The sequence below is a fragment of the Colobus angolensis genome, unplaced genomic scaffold (genome assembly GCF_000951035.1).
Source record: "Colobus angolensis palliatus isolate OR3802 unplaced genomic scaffold, Cang.pa_1.0 Scaffold162, whole genome shotgun sequence".
NCBI lineage: Eukaryota > Metazoa > Chordata > Mammalia > Primates > Cercopithecidae > Colobus > Colobus angolensis.
In genome coordinates this window covers 7,481,354-7,504,183 of record NW_012114733.1, presented here as the reverse complement: position 1 = coordinate 7,504,183, position 22,830 = coordinate 7,481,354, and the positions used below count along the sequence as shown (strand labels likewise).

General features: G+C 40.4%; 1 protein-coding gene across 1 annotated transcript in view; it reads right to left on the bottom strand.

The window, feature by feature from the left end:
* LOC105508497 (histone-arginine methyltransferase CARM1-like) overlaps positions 1-22,830 on the bottom strand; it is a 281,427-nt gene that overhangs the window by 101,000 nt on the left and 157,597 nt on the right. Inside the window, exons 4-5 of the mRNA XM_011937360.1 lie at positions 14,597-14,700; positions 13,459-13,563 (exon numbers count right to left, since the gene is read on the bottom strand). Of these exons, the coding sequence (XP_011792750.1) occupies positions 13,459-13,563; positions 14,597-14,700 (209 nt within the window). The remainder of the gene's footprint in view (positions 1-13,458; positions 13,564-14,596; positions 14,701-22,830) is intronic.

Genomic DNA, 22,830 nt, shown 5'->3' with positions numbered 1-22,830 from the left:
GCCTGTTATTGTTGTATGCCTTATATTCCTATGTTCTGTGTCCTACTTCCACAGACATCACTCCTTCCTGCCCTCATTTTATTCCATCTATAGTCAACTCACTAGACAGCCCAAAGCCACATGTGGCTCAAGCTTGTGCTCAGTGTCATGTGCTTCATCATCACTGTTGGCTGCCACAGGTTGCCGACCCCCATAAACTGCATCTAGTATCCGAATCTTCCAATATCCAAACTATGGACTGACAGGTAGACTGAGCAGCTCCTGGGCAGTAACAGAAAGAGGAAGCTGCACAGACTTTTGCAGTCTATCCCATCTCCTACTCCAGCTTTTATCAGAGAAGAAAATGTCCAAAGCATCTCAGGGACTACAGAAGACATCCTCTTATGGCCTTTTCAGCTTGGACTTAAATCTTATTCAGATACTTAGCACTTTCATTATGGCAGGAAAATTCTGCAGTGATAGCTCCTCCTAAGACAGAACTCTACATCTGTGTAGTGAAACTTGCTTGCATCCAGAGGGTTGCCTGTGTTTAAATAATGCAGAATTAATGCTTATGAGCACATTCTGTTTAGTCTTCTGGAGGAAGATGGATAAACTTATTACCAACCTTTTAACCACCCTTCTACCAGTTCTATAACTATTTTCCTTTCTAATTAGGGAATATTCAAAACATGTGATCATGCTTAGTTTATCTCCTCACAACTAACCCTGCTTTAGACCTGGGCGTGATCACTCAGCTCTAGACCTTTAAACACTCTTTCATTCATTCACCAATGTGCAAGCACTGCCAGGTGCTGAGAATACAAAGATGAATAGAGCAGGGCTGTCTGGGAGGAGGAATAGGCATTAATAAAGAAGTACAATCATGTGCTACAGTGGCAATAATAGAATTATATAAGGGAACAGGAAGAAGGAAAAAGAGCCTACTTTACCATGGGTTCTGGAAAAATGTCATTGAGGTGACCTGGGTAGTGGAAATTGAAAAGTGAGTCAATATTGTGCCATTTAAATGATGGAAGATGCAGGAGCTCTGGCAAGTATGGACAAAGGCATCTAAGAATGATAGAGCCAGTTGCATACGGGAGGCAGTAAATTGCATCAGGAGCATGATATGAGTATTAGAGGTAGAAGTGAGGCATGGTTAAGACATGAACATGGCAAGAGCAAAATCTGGAGAAACTGGCAGATGCTTGATCATAAATAGTCTTTTGTGCAAGACTTGGCTTGATTCTTCAGCAAAGAAGAATCATCAGAAAGTTTTAAATAGAAGGATTATTTCATAGGATTATGTCATAGTTGCATTTCAACAACATCATACTAGTGGCATGGATTGGAGGGCCACAACATCAAGGGTAACAGAACCCAGTAATCCTAACCAGTGTCAGTCCCCTCTCCCTTCCTCCTTCCAATCAGAACTTCAGTTTTATTGAGTATTTACCCTCTTCTACGTGGTTAACCATCCACAGATCCAGAGAGGGGATCTTGATTGGTCTAGGGCAATCAAAAGTGGTTCTATTCCTCTTGCCAATGATGGGTTTAGGCTTGGGCATGTGATACGATTTTCTTCATGAGTCTACTGAGAAAGACTACTTGGGAAAGATTTCCTCCCTCCTAAAGAGACACACAGAAAAGATCCCTCCTATTTCCTGAATGTGGTTAAATTTGGATCTGATGCTCAAAGTAATTGGCTAAAACAGTCAAAGGTAATGTGACTTCATAGATTAAAACACCATAAAGTTGCATTACCTTTGACTGTTTTAGCCAATTTGAGTAGGGATTTTTCCTATTCCGAGTCAAAGGTATCTCAACTGGTACAAGCAGGAAGAGTAGTTGCAAAACTTTTGCAATATTCCAGGAAAGAAACAATAAGAACGAGAACTGGGGACTTTCTGTGGGACATGAGAAGTGAAAAGATTGCAGAAATGCTGAGACCATTGAATCTAAGGGATTTAGACTTGAAAGGAGAATAAAAAGTATAGATTGACTCCTAGGTTCCTGGTTTGAGTGCTGGTTATAATGCATTCTGGTTTTGCCTCAAGCCAGAAGAGAACGCTTGCCTTGCTATCTAGCAGAGGGGTCCTAGAAATTGCTTACACTGATCTTTGAATCCTGGAGCTAGATTTTATTGCTGATGTTGCTGCTGCTGCTGTTGCTGCTATATTCACTACTGCCTGAGGAACCTATTGCAATGATTTCTTCTAGGTCCTCATATCATTCATTAGCACAACAAACAGTACACACTTCATTTGTGCCATGTGCTTCCTATAGTGGAATTTCCTTGTTTCTGTTGAGGCAGGAGAAAGCACTGCAGCACTTACTTGACGCTCATGCACATGTACCCTTGAAGTGTAAGGGAGTTAATACCCAGTGAGGGAATACTTTGACCAATGGGAGATGGCAGCTAATGAATACATCATTCTCCATCTCTCCCCTTAGAGGAACTATTTGAGGATGAAGTAGCTTCATATTGCCCCTTTGAAGATGTCCTATGACACAAAGCAATCAGTTTTTCATAAAGCTGTGGCCAGCTCAGTAATGTACTGCCTTCTACTTGCTCTCCCTCCTTTCTCCTACTCCTGTTTTCCTGAGATTAATACTCCCTGATAAAGTGCCAGCCCAGAAGCCTTTGCCTCATGCTCTGCAATTTAGGGAATCTAGACTGAGAAATTGGTGGTAGTTACAGGAATATCAACATGTTTATTGAAATTTCCCTGTGACTCTGTCTTTTCTGGGTTTCTGGAACTTCTCAATTCTAAACGTAAGCCACCACTCTGAGGTTAAAGTGGACATGCCAATACTACAGACTCAGGAAAGTAAGTGAAAGGAGAATTTAGGCAGAAGCTCTAAATTCATCAGAATTTTTCTGATTCAGTGCCAGAAAAGACCAGGGTCTAGTACAGTTAGCCCTCAGTATCTGTGAGTTCTGCATCCAAGGATTCAACCAATAAATCAAAAATATTAAATATTTTTTTTTGCTATGCAAACTTCATTTCTTATTAAAAACAAAACACCCCATAAAATAACAATATAACCATTTAAAAATACAAATAAAAATACAATATAAAAATTATTCATATAGCATTTACACTGCATTAGATATTAATCTAGAGATTATTTAAAGCATACAGGAGGATGTGCATAGATTATATGAAAATGTCACACCATTTTATACAAGAAACTTGAGAACCCACAAATTTTAATTTGGGGGGTATGTGTGTGTCTTGAAACCAACCTCCCACAGATACCAAGGGATGAAAATACAATATTTTGAAGAGCTTATTGGTTGGTTGCTTCATCCAATTTAACTGCTTTTTAATGATCTTATCCTCTTTATTTACTTATATTCTTAGCCTGTAAGCAGACATTAAAACAAAGTCATCTGTTTTAGATATCACTATGTCATACAGAGCCTTCTATATAAGCCTTTGGAAAGTCAGTAGTTGCCCCAAATTGGCCCTTCATGGCACTGTCTTAGAGGAAGAGTGAAAAGGTTGGAAGCTCAACTCTAGGAACTTTCTAAAATGCTTTGCGTTCAGTGGCTACGCAATCCACCAGCAGAAGTTAATTTCAATGAAATCCTGTAAGTGAAGTGTTTATCCATCAAGCCCCTCATTTTCTAACCCCCTCCCATGCACAGCTGGTGCACTGAGAATATCACCTTATCAACCTGTCCCTAACTTAAAGAGTTTGCAAAAGTGATATATAGTGCCACTTACCAAATATCTCTGGTTCTCCTTACGGGCAGATGTAGATTTGCATTTCCCTGCTTTGTTGAAATCAGGAGTGACCATATGACTTGCTTTGGCCAACGTAATGTGGTTAGAAGTAACACTGGCCACTTTCAGGTGGAAGATTTAAGAACTAGCTGTGTGATTTGCTAGGTCCTCCTTTTCTCTACAACAGGAAATAGTAATGCTTTTCATGGAGGCTGTTCCATCAGCCTGGGTCCTGGAGTGAGAATGATACAAAGTAGAGAAATAAAACTCTGTTGGATTAAGCCACTGACATTTAGGAGTTGATTGTTACAGCAGTATAGCCCTGACTCACAAGCCTGGATAAGCTGTATCTTTGAGGGTCCGATGATTTCTGATTCTGATTCCCCAGTCATGTGTGCAGTATTTCAGAGCTGTGCTGAGACTCTCCAAGAAGTTGCTTACTAAATTTTTACAGCCACCATGTGGTTAAGTGTTCTTACTACAATGTAAAATTAACTTCAAAAAGATCAAGGTCACATGTCGCCATCTTGAAAGGGGCAGCGATGTGCTTTGAGCACAAATATCTTGGTTAGAAAGCCACCTATTAAGAATGATGGTTTCCAGCTGCATCCATGTCCCTACAAAGGACGCAAACTCATCCTTTTTTATGGCTGCATAGTATTCCATGGTGTATATGTGCCACATTTTCTTAATCCAGTCTGTCACAGATGGACATTTGGGTTGATTCCAAGTCTTTGCTATTGTGAATAGTGCCGCAATAAACATACGTGTGCATGTGTCTTTGTAGTAGAATAATTTATAATCCTTTGGGTATATACCCAGTAGTGGGATGGCTGGGTCATATGGTACATCTAGTTCTAGATCCTTGAGGAATCGCCATACTGTTTTCCATAATGGTTGAACTAGTTTACAATCCCACCAACAGTGTAAAAGTGTTCCTATTTCTCCACATCCTCTCCAACACCGGTTGTTTCCTGATTTTTTAATGATGGCAAACTATCACAAGAAGAGAAAACCAAACACCGCATGTTCTCACTCATAGGTGGAAACTGAACAATGAGATCACTTGGACTCGGGAAGGGGAACATCACACACTGGGGCTTATCATGGGGAGGAGGGGAGGGGGGAGGGATTGCATTGGGGAGTTATACCTGATATTAATGATGAATTGATGGGTGCTGACGAGTTGATGGGTGCAGCACACCAACATGGCACAAGTATACATATGTAACAAACCTGCACGTTATGCACATGTACCCTAGAACTTAAAGTATAATAAAAAAAAAAAAAAAGCCACCTATTGCATTGTACCCTAAAGCCCTCAGCTTCCTTTTCCCCAGTTACTCTAAAAATCAGTCTGTGACCAATGCTTATTCATAGTCTTCTTGACTTTCCTGGGGAGCTGCACTTTGCTTTCATACCAAATGAAAACATTTCCTTTTGCTGACTCTGGCATCTTTCTCCAGTAACCTTTCAGGAAGTAAGTCTACTCAAGCTCAAGATGCTGGCACAGATATACTCCTGCTTCACTCACAGGCAAAAGATCTGTTCAGTGGGTCCCCTTTGGGCTTAAGGGACCAAAGAGATCAGTTAAACCTAGACTCATTTTCTATCACTTTCTCTTTGCCTTTATTACAGAGAATCAGTCTCAGGAATGAGTTACTGTGATATCTAACTTAATGAAACTAGTCTCTATACTATACTGCATTGAATAGTGTCTATCTCCCCAAAATTCATGTCTATCCAGAACCTGGGAATGTGACCTTATTTGGAAATAGGGTCTTTACAGACGTAATCTAGTTAAGATAAGGTTATAATGAATTAGGGTGGGTCCTAAATCCCATATGGCTGGTGTCACTATGAAAGGAGAGAAATTTACACAGAAACACGTACTGGGAGAATGCCATGTAACAACAGAGGCAGCAATTCGAACGATGCATCTATAAGCCAAGGAGCACTAAGGACTGCCAGCAACCAGCAGAAGCCAGGAAGAGGTAAGGAAGGATCCTCCCCTAAAGCCGTCAGAGGGAGCATGGCCCTGCAGACATCTTGATTTCAGACTTCTAGCCTCCAGAACAATGACAGAACAAATTTCAGTTGCACTTAGCTACTAACTTTGTGGTAATTTGTTATGGCAGCCCTGGAAAACTGAATCACACTTCAAAGCCCAAGCTATAGAAAAGCATATATATATATGCAGATACTGTTTTTCACCATCACATCCTGTTCCCCTCACATTCCAAAAATCACAGAGCAAAATGTCAATTTATCAACCTACAGCATAAAACAAATGACTTTCTGTCACCGCTAAAATCATCCTGCAGTACAGGCTTTGCATACAGACAGACCTGAGTTTGCATGTAGCTCTGCCACATAGCAGTTGTTTATGCTAAAGCAAGTTAGTTAACTTTCTGTAGCTCCAATCCCTGTATCTATACGATTAGCCTAACAATATGTATTGCATTTGTTTCTTGTACAACACAGAGGGCATTTGCCATTCTTTGGTGCCTCTCAGCATCAGAACTCCCTTCCTATGTTTGGGGAATGCCCCACATTCCAAGGCAGCACCAGCCTCTTTCTAGGGAAGTGAAGGTATCAGCTAAAGCACAAGCATGACCCAGGCTCTGCCAGGAAGATGTGCTTTGCATGGGAGCTCAGAGTGTGAAGATGTAGGGACTACATGGAATCCACTATGGTGAGGTCATATGGTGGGATCAGTTACCTCCAGATCCCGGAGAATCAGAGGGAAAGTTCTCAGGACAACACTCAAGATTGGTATTTAGTGAAAGCTGTGTATACTGCAGTATCTATGTCTGGCTGCACTGCTGTCTTTCTGAGATCAATTCTGCAACATGATTTTGAAAATTATTCCAGATATGTAGCTTCTAAGACTCATTATCTGAAGTTCCTGTAACCTTTAAGGAAATTCTTTCACTGTATTAATTTCTGATGCTGGCAACTAAGAACCTTGACTAACACACAAAGATTAAATTATATAGGATATGTGAAGCCCCTAACAGAAATCATAAGTAATTTCTTTTTCTTTCTACTCCCACCCACAGGCTCTGAACAAGGATTCTGCCACCACAGGGCTAACATCTATGCTGGTCAAGAAGTAGAGAGTCAGTAGAAATGGAAGGAAGCAAGCACTTACAGACAGCACTATGTGGCAGATCTAGGCTGTAGCCTTTATTCCGGTCAATGATGAAGGTCAGGCCTCATTAATGTGTGCAGTGTTTTAAAGTGAGGGAGAATTTCAGAACAGGACTAGAAATGGACTCAAAGGCCTTTGACCAAACTGATGATAAGCCCACACCAAAGAAAACTCATATCAGAAGAACCAAAGCTCAGGCTCTGCAATCTGAATATCAGCTGATGGTCTGAACAGGTTGCTTTCCATGTTTGTTGTTATTTATGTTTTCTTTTAAGCTTTCAAATCCCTAAATCCCTTCTGCCTAAGCCAAACTCGCATTTGGATGCACTAAGCAGCTGTTGCAACTGGGGATTCTCTCCTCTGTGAAAACACTGATTTAAAAAAATAATAAGCTCTCAGCTCCTGCTCACTCTCACAAGTTTCCAGCAACTGGTGCCCTGACAAATGAAGTGTCAAAACATTTCCAAATTAAAACCCCACAGCTCACACAGCCCCATACCCTCAGCAGGATGGACTTTCCCTGCTTGTGCCCAGTGCACACTTGAAGAAACTAAAAATAGCCAGATGGCAATTAACAGAAACTCCAAGAAGGGGAGATGGGTTGGATTCTAGTGGGGTCAGTTCCCTGGAAGGATTCCAGATGGAGTTCTCAGCCAGCAGTGTGCTCTGGCCAAGAAAGGATTTTCATTAAAACTGCATGGAGGAGGCAGAATGAAAAATCAAGATGTGGAAGCTTTAAAGTAATAGCAGAGATGGAAACCCATGACCATCAATAATAATAATCCTTGCTAATACAGAGTTCATATACACTGTATCATCTTGAACTTGTAAAAGCTCTAGAAAATAGCTACTACTCTTATCATTTTCCTACTTTTATAGATAAGGAAGCCAAAGCCCAGAGACTGTAGACAACCTGCCCAAGATCTCAAGACAAACAGGACAAAGGTCTATGGCAGGTATATGGTAAGTGGTCAAGCAGGAGTTTCAACTCAGTTCTCTGGTTCCAGAATTCATGAATGTAACCATTGTGCAAGGCAACCTCATTGTATTCATGGGGATGTTTAAGTAACCAAAATGTTTTTATCCCATCCTTAGGCTGGAGAAACAAAAATCTCCCTTAGCAATTTTAGCCAGCCTTCCCATGGGCAATGCCTTTCAGGGATTATGTGTGCAGGCTCCAAAGTTAGACTAAGTGGGTCTTATTCTGGCCTTCTTATTTCTAGTTGTATAAAACCAGGTAAATTATCAACCTTCCTGGGCCTTTATTCTCTCATCTCTAAAACAGCAATAATATTAGTATTTATCTCATAAAGTTGTGATGAAGATTAAAAGAAACGGTGTGTGGAAAGCCCTTAGCATGGTGCTTGCCCATACTAAGCTGCTCAATAAATAATAGCCATTGTTATTGATCATTCTAAAACCTGTGCTTTTAGGCAATCAATTTCAATGCCCTTTTAAATAGTCAATTTCAATGAAAAAGAATACAAGGATTTAGTGAAAAAGGAGCATCCTCCACAGACTCCCAGGCATCATTCCAGAATGCTCTTCAGTATGATGTAAGCAAACAAAAAAAGGACTAGAAAAGATGGAGTGAGGGGTCTCAACCATCCTGGTTTGTTTGGAACCAGGGGATTCCTGGGAAACTAAAGTAGGGTCAGTTTTCTCCTTCAATTTTCAGAAGGGAGGAAATATTTACTCCCAGGAGAGGGCAGTAATGGAATTAAGAGTGGTCATTTCCCCTCCCTCTTTTCTTCCCCTTAGCAGGAATGATTCACCTTGATGATGACACTGGGAAATAGGATGGAGCAAGCATGGCACATGCACTTGGGAGGGGTCAGCCTGCCCACTCCCAACCAAGTGTGTGTCCTTGAGTTCTCCATGCGAGAACCTTATGGGGCAGACTCCGGACTTGTTTGGGAGACTGGTTGTTTGGCATGTAAGTGAGTGGAAAAGTTCGGTTTGGGAGCAGAAGATTTAGGAAACTGCATTTGGCCATAGGTCTGAACCCTGTTCTGCAAACAGCAACAATAACGTTGATACTGTGATTTCTTCCTGACATCTGTGTCTATTTCTAAATTGGTTCAGAACTCAAAGAAGAAAAGAGATATAATTAATTATCAACCATGTGATTAATTATCACCTTCATAACCCCTAACAGATGGATGCCTATTTCATTTCATTGGCAGAGGAACCTATTTCAGGAAGGCAGGGAAAGGGTATTTTGTAAAATCAAATGAAGTTAGAGCTGGGAGTGACCTTAAAGATAATCTAGTCCATGTAATCCCAGCACTTTGGGAGGCCGAGATGGGCGGATCACGAGGTCAGGAGATCGAGACCATCCTGGCTAACACGGTGAAACCCCGTCTCTACTAAAAATACAAAAACTAGCCGGGCGAGGTGGCGGGCGCCTGTAGTCCCAGCTACTCGGGAGGCTGAGGCAGGAGAACGGCGTAAACCCGGGAGGCAGAGCTTGCAGTGAGCTGAGATCTGGCCACTGCACTCCAGTCCGGGCGACAGAGCGAGACTCCGTCTCAAAAAAAAAAAAAAAAAAAAAGATAATCTAGTCCAATATCTTCATTGTAATAGATGAAAAGATACAAAAATGAAATGGCCAAGTGATACAATCCATGTGAAAAGTCTGTGAAAGACTTTTGTAATGTAAGTTATTAGTGTCATTAGTAATTTAGGGAGTGGTTTTTAAAATTGTAACCAGAATTTAAAATAGATCATAGATAACATAGAAAACAGATTACAGATTAAAACTAAGTCCCTATACAGAGAGAGAATATTCCCTAAATAAAACGAATACCTCCAGGAAACATGCTCAAACCATAAAGAAGAAATCAGCAGTTCAGAGTTAAACTTTATTTTAGTTGGAAAAAACCTACCTTAGGTTGACAAGATTGCTTACTCACAACCTTGAAGACCAGATAAGCTCAAAAATGAACTAGTTTTTCTCCTTTGTCTCCATCCTGCCCATCTATCCTAGCAGATCCTCTTCATTGGGAATGTTTACTTCATAATTGTTAACCAGGCATGTCCTACTGGCAAAGTAAGGTTGTTTGCTGGGCACCTCAAGGCATATGACATATAAGACTCTTTGGCTAAACCCCGCCATTTCTGGTCCCACCTTTGCCTCTTACCCATTACTTTCACCCATCAGAGCACACAGAAGTGGCTTTTAGATAGTGTCCAGTCCTGGGTGGGTTGGAGGAGGCCCACTTCACCCTCTCTCTCTCTCTCTCTTTCTCACTGAATACAGCTGTAACACCGGGACAGAATGCCTAGAACAACTACTTTAGGACTCTGAAGAGTTAAGAATGTCAGGCAGATTAGGAAATGTATTAATCCATTGTCACACTACTAATAAAGACATACCTGAGACTGGGTAATTTATAAAGGAAAGAGATTTAATTGACTCACAATTCAACATGGCTAGGGAGGTCTTAGGAAATTTGTAATCATGGCAGAAGAGGAAGCAAACACACCCTTCTTTACATGATGGCAGGAAGGAGAAGTGCCAAGCAAAAGGAGGAAAAGCCTTTTATAAAACCACCACATCTCATGAGAATTCACTCATTATCCCAAGAACCGCATGAGGGTAACGAACCCATGATTAAATTACCTCCCACCAGGTCCCTCCCAGGACATGTGGGGATTATGGGAACTACAATTCAAGATGACATTTGGGTGGGGACACAGAGCCAAACCATATCAGGAGATAAGACTGGGATTTGAAATACTACCCAAGCAACAGTGAGTTTACTCCTTTTTTCCTCCAGTAAACCCTGGCCTAAAGTCGACACACCAGAAATGGGCACCAGGGTACAAAGAGACCTCCTGAGACACCCTGTAGTTCTGGTTTTAGCAGCAGGAAAGTAAATTCCTAATAGTCAGGGTGTGAAAATTCTCTGTGTTTCTCTCTTCTCCCCCTCCTCTCTTCCCTCTGTTTCCCTCCTTTTCCTCCCTTCTTCCACACTCTTATCCCCAAGAATCTTGTGATATTAGCAGCATCAGCCTGAATTGGACAAAACTATAAGGGAAGGAAACCTTCCTCCCCATTCAGTGGAGCTGTCATTCCCAAGGCTGGGCTGACCCCCAGTGCTTTTTTTTTCTCTCTCGGTCTCTCTCTGCTTGGCCAATGTGCAGGCAAAGTCATAGAAGTACATGGCAGAGTAAACTTGTTGGCAAGAGACTGAGAAGTGATCACAGGAAACCAAAAAGTATCACGGAAAGGAAGGAGCTTGGCCAAGCATCTCCATACACTTTCATTTATACATTCCTGGGATCATCCTCAGCCTGTGCATGCATGGATCTGGTACTAATTAGCATACCAAACTTTGAGATCTCTGCCCGGGTGCCAGGCTGACCACTGGGTGACATACACAGCGGACAGATCCAAATAGCACCGCCAAGGCTTTGAAAAATGAATTGACATATGAAACATAGCCCTCAGAAGATCAACTATGGGGAGGGAACTTGCAGCCCAAATCCAACCAAGAAGAATTGGGAAAACCTCAATTCTTATGGGAAAAGATAATCAGCTGAAACTAACACTGCCATGACATAGAGGTCAGAACAATCTGACAAAGACTTTTAAAGCAGTTATTATTAAAAAAACTTCCAACCGGCAATCATGAACACCGCTAAAACCAATGGAAAATAGAAAGTGTCAGCCAAGACACAGATGACAGAACAAAGTGCCAAATGGAAATTTTGGCATTGAAAAATATGACAACCAAAATAAAAACTTCACTGATGGGCTCAATAGCAGAATGGAGATGACAAAGAATAGAAAGCCATGCGCAAACCAACTTCTAGTTGGGGGCCTATGTATCATTACCTTTCATTCATCTTTCCCTCTGTTTTCATTAAACATTGTTGTATAACAATACCATACAGTTGTATATACTTATATGCAGCTGTATAATTGTATTGTATACAACTATAACTACTGTTATGCAACAATAGTTAGTGAAAACAGAGGTAAAGATGCAAGAATACTTAGTGACTTAAACCAGAAACAATTTATGAATTTTCTCAATTCTGTGGGAGGGCTGGGCAGTTTCTCTCCTGGTCTTGCTTGGATTTGTTCATTCTTCTGCATCCAGCAGGAGGGTTGGTTGGACTGGAAGACCAAAGATGGCCTCGCTCACAGGTCTGGCAGCTGTTGGCTGAGGTGCCTCAGTTCTCCATGTGACCTCTGAACTCTAGCAGGCTAGACTCCTTCACAGTATGGTAATCACTGGGTTCCAAGAAATTGAGAGCAAAAGCTATGAGGCTCCTTAGGGCCTAGGCTCTGGAACTCAAACAACATCACCACTGTCATATTCTATTGGTCAAAGCAGTCACAAAGTCAGCACAGAGATAAGGGGCAAAATATTAGAATGCCTCTTGATGAGAGAAGCAGCTACATGACTATGTATATGTGGATACAGGGAGGCATGATTATTGGGATAATTATTTCAATATCCTACCACAACCTTCCTGGGAAGTAATGCTGCAAAACTCAAAGACCATGGATCAACAATTATTATGTCAGTAGACTAGACTGTGAAGCTTAGAGAAGTTCAGCATTTTGCCTAAGATCACACAGCTAGTTAAGGAGAAAATATGAAACTAGATCCCATACTGCCGAGTCTTTGGACTAGCACTGTTGCCTCAGAGATAAGCTGTTGAGTGTTTTGAACAGTTTTTCTCTTTAACAGGTAGAAGAACCCTAGACAACAGTTGTATAATGTGCTGGCAACCATTCATCATTCATATCCATTTCATGAGGGAAATAAATGCATGTACTTGTGGAGTCTATGAAAAAACTGAAGTAGAGTGTCTCACGAAGAGCTATTTATTATGTAGCAATAAAGCTCCTAAACCGTTTGATGTACCAAAACAGTATATTCAGTCTCTTGAGTTCCTGACACTCAAAGGTTAATAATTTTAGTGAGATAAATTCACATAACATCAAATTAGCCATTAACTATTTTAAAGTGTACAGTATAGTGGCATTTAATGCATTCATTACATTGGGTGACCATTACCTTTATCTAGTTATAAGATATTTTTATCACCCCCAAAGGAAACTCTGTCCCCATTAAGCAGTCGCTTCCTATTTCCCTTTCTCCCTCATCCCTGGCAACCACTAGTGCACTTTCTATCTCGATAAATTTATCTATTCTGATGCTTCACATAAATGGAATCACATGATCTTCTGTGACTGGCTTCTTTCACTTAGCATGTTTTTGGGGTTCATCCATGGTGATGCATATATCAGCATTGCATCCCTTCTTATGAATAATACAAAGTGAATAATTGTCATAATATTCCATGTGTAAATATACCACATTTTGCTTATATATTCTTCAGTTGATGGGCATTTGGACTGTTTCCACTTTCTGGCTATTTTGAATAATGCTGTTATGAACGTTTGTGTACAAGTATTTGTTTGAATGCCTGTTTCAATTCTTTTAGGTGTATAACTAGGAGGGGAATTGCTGGGTCATATGGTAATTCTACTAAAGTTTCATTTTGATTCTGGTCTTGAAAAGGTTTCTGAAATACATGAGATTCATAACCTGCTGCCGGCATTACCTTGTCTCTAAAGTCAATGTGATTCTGGAGGATGGCTCTGTGGTAAGTGGCTGTCCTCACAAAATCTTGCATCATGTTCTGCTGTCGAGAAATGCAGCCATAAAACTACAAGGGAAGGAGAAAAGAGGGGGAATAAATAATCCACAAAGTCAGCAGGATCATGAGCATCTGATTCTGACAGCCACTTTGGTCAAGGAAGACATGATCTTTCACAAACAGAGAAGCTGAGGCTCTGAGAGACACAGTGACTTGGCCATGTTGGCCCTATATGTAAAGCATAGAATTCTAAGTAGATCCCAGACTTCTGACTACATAGATTCAATAGATTCGGGCCTAGATATTGACGAGATAAGTACTCAAGATCCCTTCCTAAATCAGAGGTTATGAGAAAACACAAATCAAGAGTAACAGACAAGTTGGGATGGTTGACACCTGCACTCTCAGAACTTTGGGAGGTTAAAGTATGAGGATCACTTGAGCCCAAGAGTTGGAAGCTGCAGTGAGCTTTAATCACACCAGTGTGCTCCAGCCTAGGCAATAGAGTGAGACCCTGTCAAAAAAAAAAAAAAAAAAATAGAGTCAAGAGAGAAAGGATCCAGGGCCAAAAGGGATGGCCTGCCCTGATGAGCTCCATTAGCCTCGACAGGAAAAGAGAACTTGGATAGAAATCCTGGTGGAGGTGGAAGCGGGGCAGAAGGTAGTAATCATGGTAATCCTGATGGAAACAGAGGCAAGCCAGTTGGGTGATACGGTGTATATAAATCCCTGAATACTGATAAGAAATATTATTGTTGTAATTGCCACCATTTAAGGCCTTTCTATGGGCCAGGTACCATGCTAAGTGCTTCACAGTCTCATCTAATTAAATTAAAGCATCATGACAATCAGGTGAATTATGTTTCTCAGATGAGGAAGCTGAGGCTCAGAAAGATCCAGCAACTTGCCCAAGTCCTGACAATGTAATAAGTGGCAGAATGGGGATTTAAATCTATGTAATGCTGATGCTGCTGGTCTGGTGACCACATTTTGAGAACCACTGCAATATCAATTATCTCCTCTCCACCCACCCTGCCCAGATATGTTCAGAGGCACACCTTGAAACAAATCAATTTATTCCACAAAGGATAACCCTGCTGACTTGGAAGTACTGTGCAGCACACGCTTCTGTCCACTGGCTGACCACCAAGTATTCCTTTTTCTGATTTCGGCATATTTTCAAAGTATTTGCAAATGCACTGAATTCTGCAAGGACAAAAAGCAGATCCATTTCTTCACCTTGGAAACCATAGCGCTCACCATTGCACTCTAAAAAATTCCAACTGTGAAAATATTAGAAGATGAAAATGGCATATTCATCCCTGAACACATACATGATAAGAGATGGCAAGGCGGAAATGGGTACTATTCCGAGCTGTGACACCCTTATTTACACTTGTCAGACATATTTGCATTCAGAAATGTCAAGTGAGAGAGCACAAAGAAACACAGGCAGAGACTGGGCTCCAGAAATTCTCCCGGTGCTGCGCTTACAAAGCTCATAGATTTATACTCAGAAAGTGCTCTAGGGAAGGTGATTGTTGATAATAAGAAAATATATATATATGTGAATACAAAAAATAGAATGTATACATACATATACACACGTATATTTTATATAGACATTCATATAACCTTATTCTATTGTCATGACCATTTTTTCTCTCTCATTTAGTATTACCTAGATGTACAGAGAAAAGGTAAAATAACTGAGGATACTTGAATACAAAGAAATGCTTTGTCATATGAGGAAAGAATATTGAAGTGAAAGCTCAAAAAAATTCCAGAAGTGACATTGCTAGTAGATAACACAGAGTTCACAGTGGCCAATTCCTGTGACTTCTGCCTCAGAGATGTCTCGTGAATACTGCCCAGTAGTCTCCACTGTCTGTGGCCTCTTTCCATTCCACCACAGGCACTGTGACCAGGTCTCTCCCTTATACTATAGCCTTGGCTGGATCCCTAATGCCCACACACTCTTGGTTCATGGTAAGTTCTCTGGCCCCTCACATTCTAGACCCAACCTAGATGTTCTAGATGATCCTGTCCAGTAACCTGTATGCACTTTCCAGAACCCTCTCTGTGCTGTCTTCCTGCACACATGAGACCTGCCCTATGACCTCCATGCTTCCACCATGCTGAACACTTACAAATTCCCACATCAACCCAGTCCTGGCCAGGAATCTTGACTTTGAATCCCTCTATGTTTTTTCTGTTAGATTACCCTTTGATGTCAAATTCTATTCATCCTCCCAGATTCTATTCAACTAGCATTTCTTCACTGCTGTATTCTGAAACATCATAGACAGAATTAGTTGCTGTAATAGAGTGGATCTCAAACTCAGCTCTAGATCAGAATTATTTGGGAAGATTTTTTAACCTACGGATACTGGACCCTCACCCTACATCTAGTAATTAAATGTTCTAGTGGTAGGGACAAGGCATCTCTATTTTTAAAAAAGCCTCCAGAGTAAATTCTCCTGTGTAGCCAAGGATGACAAACATCTTTCCAATCTCATGTTCTAAGCTTACCATCATCATTCACGCGATACTGAACTTACAGATTAAAAAAAAATCACCATCTCTCTACCTAAATCAAGTTTTTGGGAAACTGTTTAGGGGGTGTCTTAGTCCATTTTGTATTACTATATCAGAATACCACAGACTGGGTAGTTTATAAAGAACAGTAATTAATTTCTTACAGTTCTGGAGTCTGGGAAGTCCAAGGATGAGGGATGATATCTGGTGAGGACCTTCTTGCTGTGCCTTACTATGGCAGAAGGCAGACAGCTTTCTCTGTGCAAGAGCAAGAGCAAGAGACAGAGAGGGTCCCCTTTATAACAACCCACTCTGTTGACATTAACCATTACATGAGAGTGGAGCTCTCCTGGCTTACTCTGTTGTGGGAAGTCAGGGACCCTGAATGGAGTGACTGGCTGAAGCTGTGGCAGAAGAACATAAATTGTGAAGATTTCAAGGACATTTATTAGTTCCCCAAATTTATACTTTTATAATTTCTTATGACTGTCTTTACTGTAATCTCTGATCATAAATTGTGAAGATTTCATGGTCATTTATCACTTCCTCAATCAATACCCTTGTGATTTCCTATGCCTGTCTTTACTTTCATCTCTTAATCCCATCATCTTCGTAAACTGAGGGGGATGAATGTCACCTCAGGACCCTGTGATGGTTGTGTCAACTGCACAAATTATTTGTAGAGCATGTGTGTTTGAACAATATGAAATCTGGAGGCCGGGCATGGTGGCTCAAGCCTGTAATCCCAGCACTTTAGGAGGCCGAGACGGGCGGATCACAAGGTCAGGAGATCGAGACCATCCTGGCTAACACGGTGAAAACCCATCTCTACTAAAAAAAATACAAAAAACTAGCTGGGCGAGGTGGCGGGCACTTGTAGTCCCAGCTACTCGGGAGGCTGAGGCAGGAGAATGGCGTAAACCTGGGAGGCGGAGCTTACAGTGAGCTGAGATCCGGCCACTGCACTCCAGCCCGGGCGACAAAGCAAGACTCCGTCTCAAAAAAAAAAAAAAGAAAAAAGAAATATGGGCATCTTGAAAAAAGAACAGGATAATATTGATGCTCAGGGAACAAGGGAGGTAACTTTGAACTGGCCATCAGTGAGCCCGATGGAACAGAGCCATATTTCTCCTCTTACAAAAGCAAATAGGAGAAATATTGCTGAATTCTTTTTCTCAGCAAGGAACATCCCTGAGAAAGAGAATGCGCCCTGAGGGTAGGCCTATGAATGGCCCCATTAGAAGTGTGCCGTCTTTTACGGTCGAAGCCAAAAGGATGAAATAAGGCCCGGTCTCCTGCATCACTCCCAGGCTTATTAGGATGAGGAAATTCCCGCCTAATAAATTTTGGTCAGACATGTTGTCTGCTCTCAAACCCTGTTTCCTGATAAGATGTTATCAATTACAATGCGTGCCCAAAACTTCATTAGCAATTTTAATTTCGCCCCATCTGGTGGTCCTGTGATCTCGCCCTGCCTCCATTTGCTTTGTGATATTTTATTACCTTGTGAAGTATGTGATCCCTGTGACCTGCACCCTATTCGTGTACTCCCTCCCCTTTTGAAAATTGTTAATAAAAACTTGCTGGTTTTACGACTCAGAGAACATCATGAATCCTGCCGACACGTGATATCTCCCCTGGACACCCAGCTTTAAATTTCTCTCTCTTGTGCTCTTTCCGTTTATTTCTCAAACCGGCCGAGACACCTAGGAAATAGAAAAGAACCCACGTAACCATCGGGAGCGGGTTCTCCTGATATTACTCACTTCTTAAAAGTCATACTTCCTTTGTTTTTTGTTTTGAGTCGAAGTTCACTCTTGTCACTCAGGGTGGAGTGCAATGGCACGATCTCAGCTCACTGCAACCTCCACCTTCTGGTTTCAAGCTATTCTCCTGCCTCAGCCTCCCGAGTAGCTGGGATTACAAGCGCCTGCCACCATGCCCAGCTAATTTTTGTGTTTTTAGTAGAGATGGGTTTCACCATATTGGCCAGGCTGGTCTTGAACTCCTGACCTCAGGTGATCCACCCACCTCGGTCTCCCAAAGTGCTGGGATTATAGGCGTGAGCCACCATGCCTAGCCAAAGTCACACTTTTTAATACTGTCACAATGGCAATTAAATTTTAATATAAGTTTTGCAGGTGACACTTAAACCACAGCAGAAGTTTAAGCCTCATTTATCACTAGTCTCTAGAACACGGTGCTAATGTAGTAGCCACCCTAATAAATAAGTCTGAAATGTAAATTCAATACATTTGGGGAAATGACCAATGAACTTGGTGAAACTATTTAATTTGAGAAGCAGCCCTGTGAGGCCCTGGGGCCATCCCATGTGGAGACATAGTTCGAAAAAAGATCTTGTAGGAAAATAAACATGCAAACACGTGTAACCACTGCCTCTCCTGGACAAGGGAATGCCATCTCCTCCAAAGGACCTTGAGAAGGATAATGGGAGGAGTTCTTGGTGGAAATGTAGATCAGGATTAGATTTACAGTATACCCTGAACAATCACTATTTCACCAATTTGTAAGGGATCATACGAAGTAATTAACCTCACCTCACTAATGTTTCCATGTGGATTTTTAAAAATGAAAACAGAAGGATTCTTTGATTAAAAATGTCTCTTCATTATACAATTTCTGTCAACTCTATCTTTTGCAATTATATCCCTATAAAGGAAAGGATGCAAATGATGGCTTAAAAATAACTACAAAACCAACAAATGAAAAGTATAAAAAATTTAGAAAAATGCAACAAATCAAAAAAGAATAAAATAAAAAGAACAATTCCATTATACAAGTGACTAATTATGCTTAACATTTCGGGTATGTTTGTGTGTGTGTAAAAATTCCTCTTACTTATAAAATTACATTGTATTATTTTATAACCAGCAATTTTTATTTAAGATGCTATGAATAATGTCCTAGGCCATTAAGTAGTCTTCTCCACCTTATTGCTAATGGATATATGATTTCAGCTCAATAATGTGCCATAATTTGACCAATTCCCTGTGGCTGAATTTCCAAGCCTCACTCCAAGTCTACTGTATCAGAATGATAAAACCCAGAATCTGTATTCCTGGTGATTCTGGTAACAAGAAAGTTTCAGCCAGTAAAGTATGGCAACATTCACACAGTAAGAATATCCTATTACAGTAAAAGCAATGCCATTTCTTCACAGTATCTTCCTACACATAAAAATCAATGTATTGGTTGACATTTCTGTTCTCCTATGATTTTTTTTGACCTTTTCTTTTTCTTTCTTTCTTTTGTTTTCTCTTTTTTTTTTTTTTGAGATAGGGTCTCACTCTGTCCCCTAGGCTGGAGTTCAGTGGCACGATCTCAGCTCACCACAACCTCCGCCTCCTAGGTTCAAGCAATTCTCCTGCTTCAGCCTCTCAAGTAGCTGGGATTATTGATGTGAGCCACTACCGCCTGGCTAATTTTTGTATTTTTAATAGAGATAGGGTTTCACCATGTTGGCCAGGCTGGTCTTGAACTCCTGACCTCAAATGATCCACCCTTCTCAGCCTCCCAAAGTGCTGGAATTACAAGTGTGAGCCACCACACCTGGCCTTAACCATTTTCTTTTGCAATTAAAAAAAAAACATTGTCTCTTACTTAACCATATAAAATTTAGAAATGCAGAAAAGCCAAAAAGGAAAAATAATTCCCAGAGATAATCACTGATAACATTTTGGGACTTTCCCAGGAATTTTTATTTACAATTTTACATCTATCTCTATATTATATACAACAATACTATTGTACTCTATTGGTTTATGACCTGCTTTTTCACTACTAGCAATATACTGTTAGCTTTTTTCTGTGTCAACACTTTTCATAGAGACTCACTCAACTACACATAAAGCTACAAAGCTCCTTAATTGTCATGTCATTTTGCTCATTTCTCCAGTTTGTTCTCAGGGGCAACATCAGAGACTAAGTAGATCTTAATTTTTCTTAATTTCAACAACGTTTTTTGACTATATTCCCTTAAATTCTGGACTCAACTATTTGCTTATAAAATTTGATTGGGAGTCAAAAATATCAAGTCTGTTAAGCTACAATTTCCTATATTTGCGTTTTTCTCTTTTAAAAAGATATTGGACAATATTTACCCAGCTCTAGTTTCCTGGCACCTCTCCAATTCTCTCTGAGTTCTCAGAGATTGCCAGCAGTGGTTTTTGTCACCCATCTGTGAGTTCTTTGAGTCTCTGTTGTTTGAACTTTCAAAGCCTATGGTAAATTAATTTGTTCAACAAATAATCTTTTGAATATTCTCAACAGTTGCAAGTCTCTATCCTTTGGGGGAAATTTGAACACTTAATACAACCCAAAATAACGGATTCCCAATTAAGTTAATAGGATATATGGCAAGTTGAAAAATATCATTTTTGGTTAAAAAACAAGATTTTGACTATAAAGTTACACAGCTGGTCTTCTTGTATAGCTCGCCAATTATCTCCAAAAAGAAAATGTAAAAGAGAAGCTTCAATAAAGTTTTGTGTTACACCAGCATCCATGCAATATGTAAATAGCCTACAAAATAAGTACTAAGCTGGATGTGTCAGTTCCACCGTTTGATATTTTCAAAATCCAATTTTATTGTATTATTAACAGTGTTAGTCTGCTTACGCTGCCATAATAAAATGCCACAGATTGGGTGGCTTAAACAACAGAAATTTATTTTCTCAACGTTTTGGAGACTGGTAAGTCCAAGGTCAAGGTGCCAGACGGTTAGGTTCCTGGCAAGGGTTCCCTTCCTTGCTTGTAGTTTTCTGCCTTTTCCACTGCATCCTCACATGGCAGAGACAGCAAGCTATTGACTCTCTGATGTCTCTTTTTATAAGGACGTGAATTCTGCAGAACCAAGGCTCCACCCCATGACCTCATTTAAACTTAAATTGCTTCGTTACTCCAAATACAGCCATACTGGGGTTAGGATTTCAACCTGTGAATCTGGACGGGACACAATTCAGTCCATCGTAGACACTATAGTCACAGCTATTTATAATCCTAATACAGGGGCCACATTTAACAAAGCAAAAATCACAACCTCTTGTTTGACAAGTTTAAGATGTATTTATGGGATTGATGGGATTTAGAAAATCAGGAATATCCTGACAAGTCCAGGAATCATCATCAATTAATTCCTTCCTGCGGGGAATTCTGTCAAAAGAATGTTTTTGTTGTTGTTGTTTGTTTGTTTGTTTTCACAATTTACCCTCACTTTTATTTTAATGGTTAAATAAATGTGTATAAATTTTAAAAAGCCTCTATGTTTCCACATGGTGTATAAAGAGTCAAAAAAATAAACAAATAAATAAAAACCTCTGTAAAAAGGAAAAGAAACTTAATTGTTGATTTCTCCCCTCTCCTCAGCTACTTTGGAGAACCCAAAAGGAAGGGAGCAGTAATAGCCTATCCTCCTCCTCATCCTCAGTTCTCCAAACTGAGGGAGAGAATTTGGGGTAAGAGAAGTGAAGGGCTCTTTAAATCCAGCAGGTAATTTTGCTTTTGGAGAAGATTTTGGGAAGGAGTGCTCTTTTTTCTTTTCTTTTCTTTTCTTTTTTTTTTTTTTTTTGGTGGAGGAGTCTTTTGATCTGCAGGTTTGATTTGTTTGAAGGACGCTGTTAATTCTGTAGAGCCAGAATGGTTACGAGGAGAGGGAAGAAAGGCCAGCTGGTTTAGAATATAAGAAAGTCAAAATGGATGTCCACATTAGAACAGTGGCTCCTTCAGCTGCTCAGGGTAGAGAGGTAAGAGGATATGGATTAGAATTGCTGCTCTGGAATAAAGAGGTCCCTATGGGGATATTGTCTAGAAGCCTAGGGCAGTGGGCTGGGTATGTAAGGATGGAGAACTGCCCTCAGTTATTTGTAAAAGCCCAGTTCCTCTGACTAGAGCACACATCCTTTCAAAGGACACATCTACCCACACTGTTTCTAAAAGGAATGACCTGGTGGAACTACGATTATAAACTGTCAGGCTGTAAACCATTGTGTCTTGCAATTTTTTTGGTCACAAATACACAAATGTAATTTTCTCTATCGTGTAGATGTTTTACCAAGGACATAGCTGCTCCATGCTACAGCCATGATTCCAATTATTTTCCTTCTCTTCTCAGGCTTGATTTAGGCTTCTTCATGACAAACCATTACTTTTCAATTTTAGTATGTATTTCTACTCATGAATCAATACAGACTACTCAGATGTACCATTTTCTTTCTGTTCTGCTACTCCTAAAAGACCAGATTGAAGGGATCTGTTTTTGTTTGCTTGCTTTTCTTAAATAGCTGCTATTTACAAGTCACACTGTCTGTGGTGCTTTCCATACGAAGAGTTTATTTACCAAGACACTAGCATCTTTCTGTGCCAGGAAAGGGTAATACCTGTCTGACTACCTCAGCTGTTCCGGCCACATGTCCCAACATTATACCAGAAAATATACAACTGTCAATATAATAGTCATGGTGTGGATTTTTATAAAATAATGTCAAACTCTAGACACTGCTGCAAAACTGATTCTGGGCTATCTTGAAGAATTTGCAGACAGCTCATTTCAATTCACTCTAGTCCATCAGCTTGAGCTTACCCAATTAAGCTCTCTTTACTGGACACTTTAAAGAGAGGAAGAAAAAGATACCATTTTAATCAGTGTACAAAGAAGAGAACAACACTAACCACTCGCTTCATTTAATTCTTCTTCTCCCAGTTTCATGGTCTGAGCATTTCTCCCTTGACATGGATGTGGTTTTTTTTTTTTTTTTTTTTTTTTTGTTAATGGGAGAAAAT